This window comes from Triticum urartu, chromosome 6 (assembly GCF_003073215.2).
Source record: "Triticum urartu cultivar G1812 chromosome 6, Tu2.1, whole genome shotgun sequence".
Classification (NCBI taxonomy): Eukaryota; Viridiplantae; Streptophyta; class Magnoliopsida; order Poales; family Poaceae; genus Triticum; species Triticum urartu.
The window spans coordinates 563844643-563867176 of record NC_053027.1 but is presented as its reverse complement, the minus strand read 5'-3'; the positions used below and the strand labels follow the sequence as shown (position 1 = coordinate 563867176).

General features: G+C 49.4%; 1 protein-coding gene across 1 annotated transcript; it reads right to left on the bottom strand.

Annotated features, from left to right (window-relative positions):
- Nucleotides 1-7856: 7856 nt before the first annotated feature.
- LOC125515466 (heavy metal-associated isoprenylated plant protein 3-like) lies at nt 7857-10086 on the bottom strand. The gene is made up of 5 exons (XM_048680936.1): nt 9935-10086; nt 9447-9804; nt 8975-9285; nt 8767-8863; nt 7857-8590 (listed from the first exon to the last, which is right to left on the bottom strand). Exons 1-5 carry the CDS (start codon nt 9941-9943, stop codon nt 8238-8240), a joined length of 1128 nt encoding a protein of 375 aa, XP_048536893.1. The 5' UTR covers nt 9944-10086; the 3' UTR covers nt 7857-8237.
- Nucleotides 10087-22534: the final 12448 nt, after the last annotated feature.

Genomic DNA, 22534 nt, shown 5'->3' with positions numbered 1-22534 from the left:
GCTAGCTTAGCTGTGTGTGCCATGTCTGTCTTTCAGAGTCGAGAGTACGTACTGATCGATGGAACGCAAGAAATCGTTGATCGACCGACCGATGGATCGACGGAGCTGGCTAGCTAGCTAGATTTGGTCGATTTGCTTAGATGAGATGGATGCATATGCCCGCCATTAATCAACAGCCAGAGCTACTAGCTAGCCATGGCTGAAGCAGGTGCAGTGCAGAGGCACGATGCGATCGGTGTGGTCACGGCGATCGACCAGCTAGCTAGCGTGCGAGCGTACGTACGCACGTTTCAAGTTGCATGGACCACGCACTGTCTATCGTTGACATGCCATGCACGTACCTACACACGTGCCCTCCATCCGACGGTGGTCGATGGAGCGTATGTCGATTCTACGGTGCAGCTGGAGCTCTAGCTATGTATACACATTCTATCGATGCCATGGACTGAATTGGTCCCGTGCACCGACCTGTAATTCTGCATGCACTACACCTACACCAACATGCAGTGCATGCTGGTTCAATGCCGCCGTATGCTTGCACAGGCACTCTTCTTCTGACTCTCTCCCTCGCTTTTTTCAAAGATTTGCATCGACATGCGCGCATCCATATTTTCTTCGCCCGTCTCAGTTACTCGTTCATTTGTGAGAATGGTCGTTTCCCAGTTGACCGATAAATAGAGGGTTTGACTGAGACATAGCAAAACCCTTTTTTTATGCTGTATCCATTATCTCTTCTATAAACGATTCAGCCGAAAGAAAAGGAGGAGAGCCATCGTTAGGAGTAGGACTCTCGGAGTCTCTCTTGAGAGGTTAGAATGATGGTCTTAGTCGACGACTACATCCACTAGAGGCGGAGAGGATTTGATGGCGGCGTGAAACGATTCTGTTGAAAGGAAGGGGGGGGGGGTGGAGGAAGCAGTCATTGGATTAGGGATTTTCCAAAGGCTGGGGAAGGAGGAGAGCCATGGTTAGAAGTAGGAGTGTAGGAGTGTATGAGTCTCTCTAGAGCGGTAAGAATGATGGTCTTAGTCGTTGACGACATCCACTAGAGGCAGAGAATGGGATTTGGCAGCGGCGTCAAACGATTCAGCTAAAAAGGTGGGGGAGGAGGAAGTGGTCATTGGATTAGGGATTTGACAGAGGCGGAGGAAGGAGGAGAGCCATGGTTAGGATAGGACTGTAGGAGTCTCTATAGAGCGGTTAGAATGATGGTCTTAGTCGTAGACGACATCCACTAGAGGCAGAGAAGGGGATTTGGTGGCGGCGTCAAACGACTCGACTGAAAGAAGGTGGAAGGCGATGGCAAAACCGGTCATTAGAGTAGGGATTTGCCAAAGGCCGGGGGGGCATGGTTATGGGTACGACTGTACAAGTCTCTCTAAAGCGGTTATAATGATGAGCTTAGTCGAGAATGACATCCACTAGAGACAGAGAAGGGGAGTTGGCGGCGGCGACAAACAATTTGGCTAAAAACGATGGGAGGATATGGATGAAGTAGTTATTGATTAAGGATTTGCCTGAGGCGTCTCGTTAGTATTGCGCTAGCAAGCAATTTGGTTATGAATCGGGCTAGACAGAGAAAGAGATGGATCAAGAAACATAGGTTTGGTCATAGATATTGCTTCAAGAATAGTAGGCTTTACAAATATGACAGTTAAAAAAAGAAAGAAAACAACAACCATGAAATAGACACTTCAGAATAAAGTGCATATTAATGAGTCCATAAGTACATTTTTCAAGCAGTTTATTTTAGTCATCGGCTCTCTCTTTCTCTTATATTAAGATGGCAACAACATGTAGCATTGATGCAACCATAGCCAGGGCTGGCTACATGGTGTACTGCTTACAAATGTGCTAAAGCTTAGATGAAATTTTTGGAGAACACGGTTGATTTTTCAACCATGATATTTCCATTGTGGTTAGTCCCACCGAGTCGGAGCCGGTGAAAGTGTGTCGAAGAGGAGGGGAGGGGGGTTGAGGGTGGGGTTATGTGGTGCTGGTTAGGATTGAGGGTGAGACATCAGCGTCGAGAGGAAAAACCGTGCACCACGGTGATGGCGCATCACGAGAAGACAACATGTAGGCTGCGGTTGGACAATCACCGAGCACAACATGACCTATGTTGCAAACAACGAGCACAGTATGACTTAAGTTGCATGTTGGCGGGTCACATTGAAGGACTGATTGGATGGATGTGAATCCAACTTGCTCGGAAGAAGGCGGTGGGTCTTCTCCTTGCGTCAACCCGCGGACGCATAGAGTGGCCCTAAGGAGTACGGCTCAATCGTCACGTGTAGCGCCGAGGCGCCGACCGCCGCTCTAAATACGTTACGTCGCCCGCGCCGGGCTGTAGCACTGGCACGTCCATGCATGTACCTGCACGCAGGTACGCGTACGGCGTCCGTACGCGCATCCGTTTGCTTTAATTTGCTGCCTGTTTAATCACTGATGACGATCCCGATCCATCCCGTACGTGCAGCATCTAATTCTCTTGCTCGATCGGGCCGGACGCGTCACGTACCTCAATACGTACGTGCGTGGTACCGACTGACAGATCTAGTTGATGAACAGGCATAACCGCCGCTTGTCCATTTACACGTACGTACGTACGTATCTACGTGAGGCGATGTGCGTTACTGTTGATGATTGAAGAGCGTACGTACGTGCCCATGGATTCACGCAGCCGGCAGCTGGTACCTATAACGTACTGGTCGATTCGATTCGATCGCGGTCTGATCACGATCACGACGATGGATCGTCCATAATGAAGGGAAGGGAGGCCCAGTTGCAGTCACATGTGCATGTCCGTACGTGTCCACTAACTCCTCGGCCCATGCATCATTTATCACCGGTCCTCCACACTCACACCATTCAGATTTGGGAGGAGACTATTTTCAAAAAAGAGATTTGGGAGGAGACCATACCTGTGCTACAGTAGCTTGGATGCAGTGGTACTACGGTACTGCGCCTCCATCGATCCCACGGTAACAGTAGGCATGTGATGCGGCACCTCTCTCCAGCGGTCCAGCCTGCTACATGAATAGGCACTACGTTTTATGCAATGAAAGACAGGTACAGCTCAAAACCAACGTGTTAATCATGGCCAGCAACGACGTTGTTTTCAGGCTGAAGCCAAGGGGCTTCTCTTTGCATCTTTTCACTGAGGCAAGGGGGCTTCTATTTGCTTCTGAAATAGCAAAAGTTCTTCAACTAACATCAGATTACCTTTTTTTTATGGAACCTTGCCAGAGGACGGTCAGCTCCCGCATCGCATTAAAAAGATATTTTTGGTCCACTTAAATGGGAAAACCAGACCAAGAAACCACACAAGAGCATGGCAAATTAAGGAAAACTGGCTAAAAACACCTAGACCACCATTTTCATAGGTACTTGCAAGAGCTGAGGCTTCTGGCGACCTATCTTCAAACCTAGGACGGCATTGGAAAAATGAATTCACACATACATAGCAGGATTCTTCAATTGCTCCCTGGCTCTTATGTTGAAGATACACCAAGTCAAAACAGATGTCAATGATGATGCTTGTAAAAGTGCCAAAGACTCGCCGAAAAATCTTTCTACTGCGCCTACTACCACGTAGTGTACTACCTAATCTCATAGGGGTATGCAATGCAAGTGTGAAGCTATGGGAGACGGGCTCCTTGGAGCCTGTTTTTTTTTCAAAAAGCTTAAAAAAGGTATTTCCAAGTTTCAAAAAAATTCTGCAGAAACTTAGAACTACAAATCTGTAAAATTACGTTGAAAGATACTATGATTTGTAAGCTACAAAAAAAATCCCAGCCCAACAACAACAAAACAGTCGGCCCTTTCGTGTTTGTATTTGTGTCGTTTGAATGCCCACGTATGAAAATAGGTTGTTATAAAAATTCATGTACACAGTATGCATGAAGCCCGACCTCCATTATTGCAAAAAAATAAAACTGAAAAAACGTGCCGAAAAATACACTCCTGTGTGACGAGCTGCGCTCACTATGATTGTATGAATGTTTATTGATTAATATATGGTATTTTATTTGGGAAAAGAACTGCACCGAAGCAGAGGAACAACGACAACAACAAAAATCGCCAGGCCTATATCTCGCAGTAAACGAGATATAGCGTGACCTAGTCTCTACCGCCCGGGTTCGTGGGCAGGTGCAGTATTGTAGCAAGATTATTTATGTTTCGTTTGTTCACGTTTTTGGGGGGTTTTCCTCGGTTTTCTTTGCGTGTGTTTTTTGTTCTCTTTGGTTTTATTTGTTTCATTCCCGGGGGGTTTTGGTTTTCTGTTTTTCTTTCTTCAGTTTTCTTTGGGTTTTTTTCTTTCTTTTAACATATGACTAGATTTTACGTATGCATTTCACATTTTTCTTATACAACAGGAACATTTTTGTTGCACTCATTTAATATTTTTCAAATAAACGAATATAATTTTTTGCAATATATATGTTTTCATGTTTTTTATACACATTGTACTTGTTTGGTATACATCTAACACATTTTTATATGTTTAAAAAATTTAAATACATGATTTCAAATTTTTACTAAATACTTGTCTTGAATTGTTTTCCAAACATGTGTTAATCATTTTTTTCAAATACACGTTAAAGAATGTTTTGTATGATATGAAACTTTTTTTATGAAGTATCCGAGCATTATTTTATATTGCATAAACATTTTTATGTCACAAACAGTTTGTTTCAAATGCGTGAACATTTTTCGAAACACGTAAACATTTTGTTTGAAACGTGTGAATTTTTTTTTGAAATGCATGAATGGTACAAAGCAAATTTTCATATTGTATAAGACTTTTTAAAACTCACATAAATACTTTTGAAATGTGTGAACATTTTTAAAATGTTGATACAATTCTTCTGAATGGTGGAAACATTTTCTAAAGGTAGAGCAAACATTTCTTTTACACTGCATTTACATTTTTAAATGCGCGTCAATTATGTTAAGAAAAAATAACTAAATTATTTGTTCATAATATATGTATTTAGTACTCCATCTATAACGTCAGCATGATGATACCATGTGGTAAGTGGGCCGGCCCATCACCCGTTCGCTGCAGGCGAATCTTGCATTTGCGTCACTAGGGGCGATACATAGTCGCTGCCCATCAAAAATGGAGCAATTATTTGACGAGTACCCCTTCTGGGCTTCCAATGGGCAACCTGGGGAGCAGGTGGCCCAGCACGCCACGTGCTGCCCCCTCTCACAGCTGCGCCACATGTCATGTGCTTAGGTTTCAGGTTTTGGGGTTTTTTCAGGGTTCCTTGCATGAAGTACACCATGTAAAAAGCACTGTTGTGCTTCCACATGAATCGCAGATGTACTTCTTGAAAGTGAAAATGCATAGTTGCTGAAGCACAACAGTCCTTCCCGAGAAGTGAATAGAACAAGTGTACTTCCCAAAAAAAGCGAAAAGCACAACTGTTCTTCCCGGTCTCCTTTTTTTATTTTCTGGGTTTTTTTCAGTTTTTATTTTTCCCAATTTCCTTTTTTTGGTTGTAGGTTTTTCAGGTTTTCTCAGTGAAAGAAGTTTGTTCAAATCATTTAATTTTTGAAAATCTCAATGCGAGAAACCCTACAGTGAAAACAGGTCATGATTTGGACGCACGGCTCGATAGATATAACATTTTCAAAAAATGATTCTACGCAAAAAAAATCATAAAATTCACAGGTTGTGACAAGTGTCGTACATAGTGTGCCGTTTGTCACCACCAGAGAAGATGAAAGTGACATTTACAAAGAGTATCCTTTAACTAGTGATTTCACAAACAAAAAAAGGCAAGCAAAGTGGATAACTACCTGAATCCTCCTAGAAGGATTGCACGGAGTGTATCCAGGTCACGAGAAGCCCACTCGCAAACTGAGGCCCGTGGAAGAAGAGAGATCGTTAGTTTTCTCTTCCTTTTCTAATATGTTCATTTTCCACGGGGAGTTTCTTCACTTTTCAGTGATTGATTAGTACAAGAGGCTCGAAAATATTGACACCAATAATTAGAGACTCGAGAAGTGGAGATGTCCAGTAAAATAAAAGGAGACACAGCAAACCACCACCACCAACTAGTAAAACAAACTGTGTGTAGTACTCCTACGTAGTAGTTGTTGCTGTATCAGCTTCCAATCATTTTACTGCTCCCTCCTCCAGTTGAAAAGAATCCAACCAGTTGTCGAGAGAAAGAAGATGGTGCCAAAAGGTAGGTACGTAGTAGTCTTTGCGCATCGCCCGCCGCAGCAGCCTTGCTCTGAATCTGTGGCGGTACATCTGCAAAGGCATAGCAGGCCCACGCTTCTCCCTCTTTTGCTCTGCGGTCCAAGGGCCGGAAGCCGCTTTCCTCTGGCCCATGTAAAAAAGCAGGCTCACACTGTAGCACTCCGTGCAAACTCCAGTGCTACAGTGTGGTCTAGTACTGCGCAGAACATGCAAGACGGACAATTTTCTTTTCAGCAGAAAAAAAAGAAGAGTTGCTGCAGCATGCAGTGCAGTGCACACCTCGCTCACATGCCAGATTGCCAGTGATCCCCACGACCTGACGATGTACATGTTGGCCTCAGTGAAGCCCAATTGACGAGAATTCTCTTTCTTCAATTCTTTTTTTACAGGGAATTCACTTCATTTTTCAGTGATCGGAAGAAGAGAAAAAGAAGCACGAGACTACCAATCCCTTCTGAAAAAGAGGCTCGAAAGCAGCAATAATAGTAATTCTAGATGTGAAATTGGAGTATGGACCTGGAGCTCCTGTGATGGTAGATGAGTATGGACCTGGAGCTAGGTAACATTTCAAGAGAATCCATCCAATTGAACTGGTGCTGGAGACAAAGAAGAGGTGCCAAAAAGGAGTCTTTGGAGAGCCAGCAGCCTTCTTTTCTTCAGACTGCAGTTCTGAGATGGTGCAGTGCATCCTCTTTTCTCTGGGAGGCCCAACACCAACACCACACCACTCTCTGCAGCTGCAGACCCGACTGCTAGTAGTGCTTGCTGGGTACCAATGCTGCGGCATGCATGCATGCACACCTCACTCACTAACAAAGTAACAATGCGAGTCATCTCCACTACACTACCTGACGATCTACGATAACGCAATCATGCTGGCTGGGCTCAGTACAGTGCCTCCCAACCAGGAACCAGCCAACATCACACGATGTGGATTCTGAGGTGCAAATACAGGAGGTCTAAATCGACGGCCACCCAGGCCGGACAGCTCACCAAGATCACATACATAATGTAGTACTACAATCATATTTTTTTCTTTTCAATCGAGACCATAGAGCCTTAGAGAGAATAACTACAGAACACAATGTTCCATCAGCATAGATCATAATGCAGTACCATCCATGATCCATCCATCACAAGAGCTTCAGAACACGTACAAATTCCAGGAACACGACACGCAATTCTCCGGTCCAAATGCACGCGAGAGAGAAAGTGGTACGAGTGGGGTGCCCAAAAGTAGCCTTTGCGCGTCACCCTCGCAGCCTTGTTCTGGACTTGTGATGCCACGCGCATCTCCTGCAGATGCAGCAGCAGCCAGCAGGTCCTCTCGCTGTTCCCTCTTTTGCTCTCCCGTCCAAACGACTCAAGCCGCTTTCCTCTGGCCCCAAACCAGCACCCACACACACAACCACTCTGCGCAAACTCGAGCACTGCCAGTGTGCTCCAGTACTCTCTGCTCTCGCACAACAGGCAAAACAGACAAACCATTTCTTATCTGAAGAAGCAAAACAGACAAACCATTTCTTATCTGAAGAAGCAAAAGATAGATGCTGCAGGAGCATTGATCGTAATGCAGCAGTACCTCCAACCAGGAACCAACCAAGACGACACGGTTTTGAGGTAGTACATTTCACGGAGATCATACATAATGATGTGCCATCATGGATCATAATGCGGTACCATCCATCACATCACATCACATCGCAAGAAGTTCAGAACATCTACATGCTTCAGCAGTTCACCCCAAAATCGATCGATCGCGGCAGCCAGCCAACGGTTCCCATCAACAAGCCATCATCATCAAATTGCCAAACATGGCCAAGAATCTGGTAAGAAGAACTTGCATGCACATTGCGCTCCCATCCCACCCAAAAAAACATTGTAATGAACCAACGACTGAATTCTACGTCGATCTCTCCGGTAGCCTGTACCAAATTCAGGTTTCGCCCAAACCTCCTATCTATCTACTATCTGTCTGTCAGTCCGCCGGTCACCACCGAGCACCGGCGAGGGTCACTCACATGACGGCGCAGGCGTTGGGGTTCTCATCGCTGAGGAGGAACTCGGTGGCCTGCATCGCCTGCTGGTCGTAGAAGGCCGTCTTCCACAGCTGCAGCTCCGCCGCCAGTGCCTTCTCCGCCGCCTCCTTGCACTGCTTCCCGTCGCCCCCCTGCTGCTGCTGCTGCTGCGGCTTCCCGTCCTTGTTGCACCCGTCCTTCTCCTTGTCCTTGTTGTCCCCTTTGCCGGGCGCCACCACGTCCACCGGGCGGCGCAGCTTCTTGCGGAGCTTCTCCGGCAGGGCCTTGGCGTCCATGGTGCCCGTCACCGTCACCTGGTTCTTGGCCGGGTCCATCTTCACCTGCTCCACGCCTGCAACACACAATGTAGGTTCCCAATTAGAGGTCTGCGTGCTCGGCGATGCGAATGCGCAGGCACAGGGAATTCAGTCGAGCAGCTAGCGTGCATGCGCTGTGTCCGTCTCTTGAAGAAAAAATGTGGCATGCATGCGGGATGGGGCAGGTGGAGGAGACGCAGTGCGTGCGTACCTTTGATCTTGAAGAGCTTGCAGCGGATGCGGTGCATGCAGCCGTCGCAGTGGAGGCCGGCGGAGCCGATCTTGAGCACCACCGTCACGATCACCGGCTGCCATCAAACCAAATCGAGAATTCAGTCGAGCACAGCAATGTCATCATCAGCATACGCATACCATTACAAAGTGGCAAGAAGGATGGATAGGATCAACGAAGGACGCACCACGGCAGGCTTCTTGTTGTCCTTGCCGCCCTTCCCCTTCCCGGCATTGCCGCCGCCGCACTTGTCGTCCTGCTCCTTCTTCTCCTCCTCCTTCTTGCCCTCGCCGTCGGCGCACTTGTTCTTGTCCCCGCCACCGTCGCCGCACTTGTCCTTGTCCCCGCCACCGCCGCCGCCCTTATTGTCCTTGCCGCCGACGAGGTCGACCTTCTTCCTGGTCTTGGAGGCGACGCGGGCCTGCAGCTTCTTGGCGTCGAAGCGGCCGACGACGGTCATGGAGCCCTTGTCCACCTCCATGGCCACGCCCTCCACCCCTGCATGGCCGACAGACACGCGCAGTTACCCACCGGGCCGATCATCGCCAGAAAATTAAGGGAGAAATCATGCACGGGCATGCGCGGAGAACACAGAACAGTGCACGCGCCGCGCCGCGCACGCGTGACAGAGAGGGGAGAGGAGAGGATCGTGCTCGTACCTGGGAAGCGGCGGACGGAGGCGCGGATGCGGTGCGCGCAGCCGTCGCAGTGCATGTCGACCTTGAGCACGGCGGTGACCACGGGGAGCGGGGGCGGCGCCTTCTTCTCCTTGTCCTTGCCGCCCTTGTCGTCCTTGCCGCCGCAGCCCTTGTCCTTGTCCTTGTCCGCCTTGTCGTCCTTGCACCCGCCGCCGCCCTTGTCCTTGTCCTTGTCGTCGGCGGGCTTGTCCTTGGGCTGGCCCTCGCAGCCGCTCCCGGCGTCGGCCTCGGGCTTCTCCTCGTGCTGGCCCCCGCCGCATCCTCCTCCTCCTTCGCCTCCACCACCACCACCACCCCCGCCGCCGCTGCGCTTCTTCTTCTGCAGCCGCGAGACGAGAGACGAGACACGGAGACAAGGACGGTCAGAGCGGCGGAAAAAAGGAACGGGCCGGAGGCGATTCGATCGAGCAGATGGGCGTCGACGAGGTGGTGGTCAAGCATGTACGTACCTTGCCCATGGCCGGCGCGCGCGCGTGTCCGGCCGGCCCTCCTCCGATCGATGGAGAACCTTCCTGCTCTGCCGCTGCGGCTGCGATGGGAGGGGAGGGAGGGGTTGGGTTGGGGTTTTAGCCAGAGAGAGGGAGGGGGGCTAGCTGGCTATAGGCACGCCTGCGTACCAACTCGCCCGAGGTGGCAATGGCATCCTCCTGCCGTCTGTTCGTACCCATCAGATCACCGGTGGAATGCCAGTGGAATCTACCGCCTCCTTTTTGACCCCACCGGCCAGCCACGCGGCACGGCACGGCACCGGGAAAAGCCGCTGCGACGGCGTGTGGCGTGGCTGTCACCGTCAGTGGGTTCCCAGTTACCGTCTGGCAGGATGGACAGTGTGCGTGCGTGCGTACGTGGCGGCCGTGGATGGCCGTGCGGCGCGGCAGGATCGCCGTGCTGCGACACGGCCAACGGGATGATCAATGAGGAATTGATGGATGGATTGATGTCGTCCCTCTCCGGTCCGTTCGTCTATACGGCCGGCCGGAAGATCGATTGAATCGATCGGCCGGTCGGTTTACGCGTGGCGCGTGCTTTGGCAGGTGCTGGCTGTGGCCTAGCTGGGTCTGGCTGGGTGGTGTACGGCCGGGCTGCATGTTGTTGGCGCTGCCGTTGCTGCGGCAGGGAGGGAGGGCGGACTCCGCCAGGGGAAAGGAAAAGACGATCGTATCGTAGTACGGCCGTCGCCTCTGCGCGCTCCGCCTGCCCGTACGCGCGCACGGCCCCTCCTCCTCTGCTGTGATTCGTGACTCTGGCAGCGCAGCTGCGGCGACGGCGGTGGGCTTTGGCTTTACCAACAGCAGCGATCGACGACCACGGTCCAGTTCCAGCAGCGTTTTCACTAGTCACGGCTCACAGCCCCATCATGGTCCCTCAACTACTAACCTTCTTGATCCAAACCAAGACGATCAAACTCAGCAATATACTACTCCCTCCGTTTCAAATTACTCGTCGCAAAAATGGATGTATCTAAAACTAAAATACATCTAGGTACATCTATACCTGCGACAAATAATTCGGAACTAAAATACATCTAGATACATCCATTTCTAAATATAAGTCTTTGTAAAGATTTTATTATGAACCACATACGGATGTATATAGATGCATTTTAAGTGTAGATTCATTCATTTTGCTTCATATGTAGTCTACCTAGTGTAATCTCTACAAAAACTTATACACCCTCTGTCCCAAAATATAAAAACGTTTTTAATACTACACTAATGTAAAAAACGTTCTTATATTATGAGACGGAGGGAGTAGTATTTAGGAACGGAGGGAGTACTACACTCCTAGTATATTGTCCTAGTGTACCAATTAACGGACGGGTAGGGACCAAAAGACGTGGGACGTAGTACATCCAGCAACATGCCAACATGGCAACATGAATATAGAGAATCTAACTTACCGGATATCCAGTTTGGATCTAGGGAGCACACGCTCTTGCTCTTGCGTGCCAAAAAGGGATTTTACAAATGTCTCCTTTTGTTTTGAAAATAAATACATGTGTTTGTTGTCACACCCAATGGTGCATGCAAATTTGCAAGTGAAACACAAGCATTCTGGCATATGTAAAAAAAAGGTGGAACGCCAAATGTTGCTACAAAATCTAACACTTGATTTATTTATTTTACACTGACGAAGCACTCCTATCGCATATGACATGAAAATTGTCAAGCACACTTACCACACTACGAATAGGGACATCGACAAAAAAACACAGAATTTTAAAAATTCTACTAACTAATTTATTTTAAAATGTGGCGGCGTAACGCGGCGGCCGGCCGTGGACGGACGCCGTGCGGTGCGGCGCGGCAGGATCGGCGTGCGGTGCACGGGCAAGGCGAGATGATTAATGCTGGATTGATGGATGGAGTGATATGTGTCGAGTGCGTCCGTCTATACGGCCGGCCGGAAGCCTCAAGCCTGGCAATGGCATTGAGATGGATCGGCCGGTCTGTTCGCGTGGCGCGTGCTTTGGCAGGTGCTGGCTGTGGCCTATACGGTGGTCTGGCTGGGTGGTGTACGGCCGGGTTGCATGTTGGCGCTGCCGTTGCTGCGGCAGGAGAGGAGGGCGGACTCCACTCCGGGAAAGGAAAAGGCCAGCGGAGGAGACTGGCTCTGCGCGTCCGCTGCGCCACGGCCCAGCGCGCCAGCCTCCTAGTACGGCCGTCGCCCATCTCGCAGTCTCCTCTGCGCGCTGCGCCTTCCCGTACGTACGTACGCACGGCGCATACACCTGTCACCCCACGGCCCCTCCTCCTCTGTTGTGATTCGTGACTCTAGCAGCGCAGCCCTGCGCTGGGAGTGGGCTTTGGCTTTACCAAGGGGCAAGGGCAGCGATCCACGACCGTGGTCCGGTTCGAGCAAGACCAGGACACGTCCACCGGCCACGGAAACCGCAACCTGTTCCGTTTTCACTGCTCACACCTCATTATCGCTCCACTATTGACCTTCTTGATTGATCGAAACGAAGACGATCAAGGTCAGCAAGATACTTAGACCAACTCCAATCAGGCGACACGTGTTTCGTCCGTATTTTGTTTGTTTGGGTCCAGCCAGCAACTCCAACCCACAAGCGCAACGGTCAGTCGGCTCGGCCTTAGGCATCAGGCGGTGAGCAGCGGCGGCGACGGTGGCACCACATGTTCGCCGACCGCAGAGAGGGCGAGGGCCTTGGCCCACCTCGCCATGTAGTCTGCCTCCTCTGCCTTGCGCCGCTCCTCCTCGATGGAGGTCTTCATGGCCGCCCGCCTGGTAGGCAGCCTCCTCCTCCTTCTCCTCCGGCATTTTTACTATATACATGAAGAACAAAAAGGTAAATTTGCCATCAAAGAAGACTAAGAAAAACGTATCTGTATTGTTTAAGCCATGGTAGATTTGCCATTGTGATTCATGCATAGTGCGAAAAAATAAAAAAAAAGGCAAAAGGTGTATCCTAATAAATAATTGCCATAGTCTGTTTCAATTTGCTCAGATTTTAAAAAATATGAATGTGTCATGGTGCGAAAAATAACCCTTCCATTCTATGAGGAAAATTGCCATGGTTCAAAAACAATGTTGCCATGATAGAGAACGAAAAATAATATTCCATGGATTTTTAGTAAATTTTCCATGGCTTAAACAAAAAGAAATTATCCATGGTACATGAAAATTAAATTTGCCATGGTCCTTGAAGTAAATTTTGCCATGATCTAGTTTTCTTTTTTGCAATGGACCAAAAGAATAATTCGTGGCAAATTGCATCTGTAGATCGTGGCAAAAATGCGGATTAAATTTTTATGGCATTTTCACTATATGCATGAAGAACAAAAAAGTAATTTTCCATCATAGAAAACAAAAAAAAAGTGTACCATGTATTGTTTAGTAGAAATTGCCATGGTACATGAAGTGAAGTTGCTATGGCAATAAATCAAGTTCCCATGGTTTAAAAGAAAAAACAATTCCTTGTGATTAGACGCACCATTTGTACACACACAAAAATGCAAAAGATATTTTGTAGATAAAAACTTCTTACATCTGCCATCTGACTATTCCAAAAATGTTTCAATTTTGCTATGATGTACGAGGGACAGTTTTTCCAAAATTTGACATATGATCAGTACACACATATGAGCATGCCACGGTAATAACATGTCCTAGGGACCAAGTTTTCATAAATTTTTCCATTTTACTGTTACAGAATTTGCCTTTTCTTTTGTTTGTCATGATGTAATAAACAAATTTGACTTTGTTTGTGGGGGCACATTGTTAGCTAAAACTCCTCGTATGTCCACAACAATAACATCAAAAGTTGGGGGCCTTCTAGATTTTTTTTTGGTAGAAAATGTTACCATGGCATGCTCATTGACACACTTTGTACAAAAAAACTGCAATAATAAAAAATAAAACATGAGCATGAAAAATTGCCATTTTGTTATACCAAAACTCGCATGCATGGTAATATTTTGCCATGGTATTACATGACAATTTTTTCGAAAATGATAATCTATGGTGCAAGGTAAACTTAGAACAGGTTTGTGTACGTAAATTTTGGGAATTTGAGTTATAAGATACATGGCAAATTGGTGAGTAAACAGTACTTTCTTGAATTTTCCCGTGTCATTTGTCAAAACAATTGCCATGTGACTTTACAAGAAATTACCATTTGACAAATAATACAATTTTATCTAAATGAAAATTACCATGTTTCAGCACACACAAAAAATTCTGAATTTTGCCATATGATTTCTCTAGAAGTTGCCATGTCATTCGACGAAAGTGCCAGGTTAGCATTTAGTGTTACTTATGCCATGGAACAACAAACTAAAAATTCAAAAAAAAAATATGTTATTCCTAAAAATGCTCGCACTTTTGCCATGGGAAAATTTGGTACATGGAAAAAATATTGGACAAAAAAATTGTGCCATGACAGAGGTGCCAACGGCCTTGGAGGCCATGCCTACAAGGTCACCATCCGGGACCTTGCATAGCTTTTTAGTTTTTTTAATTTTCAGCTGAACTCATCCGTTTTGCATGTAATATAATGAACTTGCTTAACTCTTGTTCAATTTTCATAATTTTTGTGTGCTTGTTTTATTATCCATTTGAATTGTGGGAGTGATTCCTGCTATGTTCGGTCCCGCTAGCGTTGTCTGCGGATGTCAAGCGCGTCCGTTCTGATGGACCGTGTTGGACATACCCTTACCATATATATAGTTTGAAATTGAGTAAATTGTATCATAGGTCATCGGACCATTTCAAAGGTGTCACGTACATGCACTGCTGAGGGGGGCGTTCCCCCCCCCCCCCAGCCCTTGCATTCATTTGGCCCCCTCGGCACATGTGTGTTTCTCCTTGGCCCTCCCTTTGATTCTCTCCTAGCTCCGCACTGGTCACGTAGGACCTTGAACTATGGAAATCATCATACAGATACTGAAAAGTACGATATGGGTCTCATCCAGGACCTCGAACTATGGAAATCATCATCCAGATACTGAAAAGTACGATATGGGTCTCATCCAGACCCTCGAACTATTCCAGATATCACATGTCTACACAATTATATTACTCCTGAAGGATTTTCGACGCCCTGAATGGCACTTTTCATGATTGGAGGACTTGCGTGACACCTTCGAAATAATTCAAGGAAATAGGAAGCACTTCAGTCTTTGAAATTTGAACGCGGTCCCGTTTCACGCACGTACGCAAAAGCAGTTTTCGTCCGCCCAGAAATATTGGCATCGCGCTGAAAGCAGGGTCCGTCCAGATTTAAGGATGTGGCAAAAAAGAGACAAGCTTTCGCGGCCGGTCCTGCCTGCCTGGCTTCTTCTTGTCTTGTCTTGTGCATGCATGCATGCATGGCTGTTGCCTCCCTATGAACCCAAGAACTCGACTGACGACGGGCCCGCGTGCAGGCGCACTGTTCCTGTGGCCCTTGTTGTGCCCCATCCTGTCCGCGGCTCGCACTCCAGCACTGTCGCTCCTTGGCGTTGCGCGTCTGGATTCCATCCGCACCGACGGAACGGACGGGCGTACACGTACACCGGGTCGGATCGAGTAGATGATATCGGACCGCACCGCCGGCCCTTGACCGACGACGGTTCCCATCTCAGCCCGGTCGACGATGTCTCGACGGATTCGGTGGCCGGTGCACTGTCGTACTCCGTTCTAGATGCATTCATATTCAAAACAAGTAATTCTGAACGGAGGGAGTACATCGTCTCTCTCACAGGCTGGATGTATCTATCTAGTTTGGCGACGATGTGGTGCGTGCACGCAGCTGTTTTTTTTTTTTTTTTGCGAAATGATTGCACGCAGCTGTTGCAAAAGGAAGGCACCGCTGCGCCAGTGATCTCTGTCCCGGTACGTGCTCCTCCGGCGAACCACACACAGTACTAGTACAACTCCAACTCCAAAAGAAGCAGCAGATGGACCGAACAAAAGTATCAACAAGTATCTGCTTTTCTGCCTTGGCCGCTTCCGCCTGCCTGCCCTGCCCTGCCCTGCCCTCTGACTGTGGCCCCGGGCGATTGCATTTGCAGGTGGTGTGGGGATACAGCACAGCTGCCGTGCGCGCACTGTTCGTTCCTGTACCGTGGGGGCCTGGGCCTCAGCCTTTCCCCGTTGCATGCCTGTACCGTCGCCTCGCCGGCCGGCCGGTAGATGCGACGCCGGCTGCTCTCTCCTCTCCCCCTGTTCACAGAGAGACGACACAATGAAATCAATGGAGGCGGACGAGATCGCGTGATACACAAGCCCGATGTTTGAGTACCCACTGGACAAGCTCGCTCCACTAATTCGAATGTCCTCACAATCCAAACACATTCATCCTCACAGTTTTCCAATGCATTAACCATCTAGCAAATTTGCAATGCATTCATCCTCACAATCTTGCATTCACCATAGAGAAAAATTAGGATAAGTATATTTTTCGTCCTCAAACTCTGTCGAATGTATAGAAAGCGTCCCTCAACTCTAAAACCATTAAAACTCAATTCCTCAACTATTTAAACCAGATACTTTTCGTCCTCGTAACACTTACAGTGGTTTTAGTATGACGTGGGCCCGATTTTGACTAAGACCGTCCATGTGCCCCGGTTTTGACCGCCACGTCACTTAAGTGGCTAAGGGCATGTACAATGATGGCATATGGATATGGATGCACCCTAACAAAAATTAGTTTGAGGCATCTACAATTATTTTTTCTTCCCAATGCAAGCTACCACTACTGGACCTCATTAAGAAATAGAAAATAAAGACTCTAGTACGTATGCATCTCCACTTTTAACTCAACCCTTTTCAGCTTTTGACACCGGACCACATTTTTTCTCTTCAAGCACCCGTCTCGTGCAGAGGATCATGCTTCCTTATCCGAACCTACTTTACCTGCTATCCAATCTTAAATGGCATGCGAGGCATCACCATGGAGCTATGTATTGTACATGCCCTAAGGGCCGCTGCCCCTCTGTCTCCCGCATTTACTCGATCCCCTTTCTCTCACGAACCCTGGAGCAGCGAAGACGGCGATTCGCCATGGGCGGCGACAACTGGAACTGAGGCGTGGCCTGGTGGGGATGATTCATGCGTGCCGGTTGCTGGCTGGGCAGGGCGGCGGCAACGGCGATTTAGGTGGCAGCATCGATTCAGGCGAGGGTCGCACGATGAATCCCTTGGCTGGGCATACAGATGGAACAACAGACCCGATTTTTCCCCCTATGCAACGATCCAACATCCCAATCCTCACCGACGGCGACGAAGAGACCTTTGTGTGTCACCAGATGAGCTGCTGCTCGAGCATGATGTGGTTGTGATGAGGAGCTTCGATGTCACCAGCGCGGGTGACCCTCAAGGACGCGACGGCGACGCAACCCTCCACCACCACCGAGTATGAGTAGGTCAGCGTTTGCCGTTAATACCGTGATATTATATCTCACATTCGTGTCCGGCGTCCCGATCTGGCTAGAAATTGATTCAAAGGATGGGCGAATCACTCGTAGCTTAGCTTGCGATGCATGACTGCTATGAATTGGGAGAGATCCATTCTCTGCCTTTTAATCTCGAGATTTTCCTCACTTGATTAATTTTGCAAATTTTCCTCTTCATGGAAGCCACTTGAAACGAAGCCGGCAGTGCGCATGTTGGCAGGAGTCTCTGCAAATTACTTGCATGATGGTTTTGCATTCAGAATAATTAGCAACCGAGTTAAGTGACGTTGTGGTCAAAACCAGGCCACATGGATGGTTTTAGTCAAAACCGGGTAGACGTCATATCAAAACCACTTTAAGCGTAGTCAGGGATGAAAAGTATCCGGTTTAAATAGTTGAGGAACTGAGTTTTAGTAGTTTCGGAGTTGAGAGATGATTTCTATACTTCCGCCAGAGTTCGAGAACGAAAAATATACTTATTCCAGAAAAATTTCTCATATACATAACATTGAAAAAAAATGGACCAACATATATGCATTCACCAACATATCTTCACATATCTTGCAATGCTTTCACCCCCATATCCTTAGATAAGCCACTACTCAATCATATGCTACTAAACAACTAAAACATCATAAAAAAATCAACATGAAAACCTAGGTTGCACCTAGAGCCAATAAAATCTTCAAAACCACAAACTTTATTGCAAAAACTGATTGGAGGGATTGGAGGAGCTTACCAGCCTCTTCGTTTTGCCCCAAAGATCAGCACAAATGGTGAACTCTAGAGGGGAATCGACAAGGGGGGAGGGGGGGGGTCGTCGGCCTCTGTTTCGCGACAAGGAGAGGAGGGCAAACACCCAATGTGTGGGTGGGGCCTGCCCGTAGCCAACACTGGGAGGAAAGCTATTTGACACCCTGCCTTAACAGACTCTGACGGTAGGGCATCACACCCTACCGGTACTGTCTCTGGCGGTAGGCACTTATCCACGTCAATGTGGTTGACGGTGCCGTCTATGTTAACCAGGACCCTATCACCAGAGCCTGTGACGGCGGCTCGTTCTAGCCTACCGCCAGATCGGGTGGCGGTAGGAAAATAATCAGATTCGAAATTTTTTCTCGGAAGGGTCAAGACGGTGAATTTGGTCTCCGGGTGCGTGTTCCTGTGCCAGCTCCGGCGAGCCACAGTACTACTATACCACTCCAAAAGAAGCAGCAGAGGGATGGAACAAAAGTATCAACAAGCATCTGCTTTCCTGCCTTGGCCGCTTCCGCCTGCCCTGCCCTCTGAACTCAACGCAGCGTCTCAGCCCGATTGACTGTTCGTTCGTTCGTGTACCGGGGCCTCAGCCTTTCCCCGTTGCCCGCCTGTACTGTCGCCTCGCCTCGCCCGCCGGCCGCTCTCTCTTCTCCTCTGTTCACAGCAGGGAGACGACACAACGAGACCAATGGAGGAAGACGCGATCGTATACACCAGCCCAGCCCTGTGTTTAGTTTCCCATTGGACAAGCTCGCTCGTGTGATTCGCGTCTTCCCACAATCCAAACACTGCTGCATTACGTTCTGTTTTGTTACAGCGTAGGGTACCTTCCCGTGACTGTTGCGTTGTGTTTTGTTACGTTACGTGCAGTCTTTCCCTACAGGACAGGGCAACAGAACTTTGGACACAAGAAAACGACGGCAGTGAAGCAGGTGCAGTAGAAACTCCGACGATTTTCATATGCATATATAGGGAACTAAACCACTCAAGCGAAAATATACATGAACAAAGAGCAAAGGAAGCAGTACTATATCTGCTCCCTGGATTCAGTATCGATCACTGCTGCTACTACTACCACTGCTCGATCAACCGCCCGATTGCTACTGATTAACTGAACTGAGATATACTACTGCTAGCACAAAAGGAGTACGCATATGTATATGCCATCGTCGTCAGGTGCTCGCCCGTCTCCGGCCCGCGCGGTCGGCTCGGTCGACGCGGAGCGCGCGCACCGATCAGTAGCCCTGGCCGTGCCACGCCGGCGAGCTCGTGCCGTAGTAGCCGCCGTGGCCCTGGGCCGGAGCCTGCGCCTGAGGAGCGTACCCGTAGCCGCCGTACGCGCCCCAACCAGCACCAGCGGCGGGCGCAGCCGGGTAGTAGGAGGCCGCAGAGGAGGGCTGCCACGGGTACGCCGCGCCGTAGCCCCCGGCCCCGGCGCCGCCGTTCCACCCGCCGCCGAGGCCAAGCAGCTGCTGCTGGTGCTGCTGGCTCGCCGCCCACGCGCCCTGCCCGCCGTACTGACGCGCCGCCGCCTGGCCCCCGTACTGGTGGTGCAGCTGCAGGTCGGCGAGCAGGGCCTGGACCGCGGCGGCGTCGACGTCCGCCTTCTTGCGCTCCTTGGCAGGCGGGAAGACAAGGTCGACCTTCTTGCCCGTGGCCTTGCGGAGGGCCTTGCGGAGCCGCTCGGGGTCGGCCGTGGCCAGCACTCGCACCTCGCCGGTGGCCTCGGCCGCGGTCTGGTCCACCGCCTCCACCCCGGGCGCCAGCGTGAGGTCCCGCACCGCCGCGCGCAGCCTGTCCGTGCACCCGTGGCACTTGCAGTGCATGGCCACCTTCAGCGAGAACTCCCTCGCCGCCACCTTCTCCACGCCGCCGCTGCTCTGCTTCTTCCCCATGGCAGGCAGACTACTCTGTCTCTCGCAAACACACACCGAACGAGCTGAAAGAAAGTGGTGCTAATGAGGAAGCAGGGGAGTGGATGGAAGTGTGGTGGAACGAGGAGCGCCGGGGCGGGGTTATATAGCCGACGGGGAGTAGCAGCCGCGGCCGCGTGGAGTGGGACCGTGGGAGAGAGGAGTGTGGGCGGGCGCGTGAGTATGGATGGACATGGACCGGCGGGTCAAGGCGAGTCAACCGGAGCAAACCGGGTGGGACGCGACGGAGCTTTCCGTGTTGGTACGCTGGAGTAGCTCATCTGTCGCCGTCCGGTCCGGTCCGACGTGATTTTGATTTGTGATGAGGTGACTACTCACGTAGCTCACTCAGCTCACTCTGCTAGCTAGCTGCTGCCATGCACTGCAGACCCAGCTCAGCTGACTGGAGTGGAGAGAGAGGTCTGCTCTTTGACCGCCGGTCCGCGGGGGGGATCCATCGGTTCCTTCGTTGGGAAGGAACAACACACACACAATTTCCAAACCCTGAACGTGCAGCATGGTCTATTTACAGTATGGAATGCTGCTCCTGCTTCACACGTACCGAAAATTGACCACTCGTTCACGTAGCAAGTAGTAGGTATATGCAGTGCAAGGATGATAGGCTGGCAGCAGTTCACAATGCTCCTAAATCGGATTAATTAAAAAGAGGAAAGGTGGAAAAAAAAACTTAGTAAGATGGTATGCTCTGCTGCCATACCGTAAGGCAAAAAAGATGGGTTTGATCTGGACGGGCTGTTCAGTTGTTCTTCACGCGGCCTGCACGCCGTTCACTTCGCCGTGTCCCGATGGGGGATGGCGGCAAACTTGTTAATCCGCGACCACGTGGTGGCAGGCAGAACAGAAGAAGGAGCTGCGCAATTCGTGGCTTCACAGAGCAGGAGTAAACTAAAGACTGAAGCCCATTGACCGGACTGGCTCGAGTCGCGTCCGCCTCCGCGTGATCGATCGCACGGTCGGGCACGCTGATTGGCGGTTACTATCGCTGTGGGATCTGATCTCATCCGATCCCACCCCAACCAACCCATGTTCCAACATCTATTAACTTCGTTTTTTACTGGGCTTGACGCGCTGGACACGGCTTCCATGCATGCATTTCAGTTGCTTCCTACGCTATTTCCCCCTTTTTCTTTTTCTTTGACACTTGCTTCTTATTTACTGAGATGAGGTGAGAAACAGGATCACTTCTCAAGGGCATCCACGCACCGACGCGATCTATGTCTACCTGCCAGGACACTGATAGATACTTACATAGATATATACCTGTTCATATGAAAACATACCTTGAAAAGTTTTTTCCTTTCATTCGATAATCGATAAATAAACATCACTTAAAGGTTAATGCTGATCATGGAAGAAAAGCGCATGCACAAGAAATCAGTCAGCAAATGCTCCGGGCATCTCCACACAAGAGTGGAAAATTTCGTTATTATTTTTCCAAAATGCTAAAAACATGATATCGGATTTTTAGCTGTTCAGATCGAATGCCTTTTGTGTCGTTGGATCATCTCACACGGATATCAAAGCAAAGCTAATGCCATTTCAATGTCAGATTAGTTCTTGAAACCGAGCAAACATTCACGTCACCCCCTTTCCTCATTTACCTCTTCACTGTCTCGCGGTTGTCCCTCATTTCTCCTCCACCTGTCCTCCCCTATCATCGACTCACTCTTCTATTCCAACGAGCAAATGTGGTGGCAAACCGTCATTTTGTCGTTGTTTCCAAACGGTTGCCGGCGGTCAGAGGCGAGTTAGGTTCCGCCTGGTGCTGGTGGCCGGGGCCGCAGTTGTGGTGGTTGGATCTGTGGGTTATTGGTTGCCGCTATTGAGCAACCACGGTCTCCGGTGTTGGGCAGTGTAGACGGTCGTTGAGGATGCCAGACTTGGAGTAGCCAATGAGGTAATGAGGCACAGGCCGCAGACGGAGGTTAAGATGCGGATCCCACTGTGAATCTCGACGAGGCGCATGGAGGTGTGCTTGATGGTGATGACGAGGCCAGAGAGGAGCATAACCTTGTAGACGGCCTTGGCTACCCTTCCTAAGAAGCGCAACATTGGTTAACTGGGAGTTGGCGGTGCGACGTCGGAAAATCGTAGTGTGGGACCTCGAGCTGCGCGGTAGGGAGAAGTGCGGTGTGGTGCCTGGAGCTGCGCGAGACAGCCAGATGGTTGTTATGGAGCGGCACGTCGACACGGATGCTCGGGGTAGAGTGAGTTGAGGTGCAAGTCGGGCTTGGCCATGGAAGGTGACGTCCAGCATGCGACTGCGGGTGCGCCTGCTGCTCTTTGCTCCTGTTTCGTATTGGGTTCCTTTGGAGATGAATTTTTCGTACGGCATTTTGGTAGATGATCGCAGGAATTGATTAAGCACGGACGATGGTTAGGCTTAGTTATGTCCCAGGCTTCAGAATATGAACCTTTTGTAGTTGCATAAAATGTTTTTCAAATGTCACCCATGGTA

Coding starts and splice junctions, on each gene's coding strand:
- LOC125515466 (XM_048680936.1), bottom strand. Junction 9,286..9,446: donor CTCCGTCCGCCGCTTCCCAG/GTACGAGCACGA, acceptor TCGGCCATGCAG/GGGTGGAGGGCGTGGCCATG. Junction 8,864..8,974: donor ACAACAAGAAGCCTGCCGTG/GTGCGTCCTTCG, acceptor GTTTGATGGCAG/CCGGTGATCGTGACGGTGGT.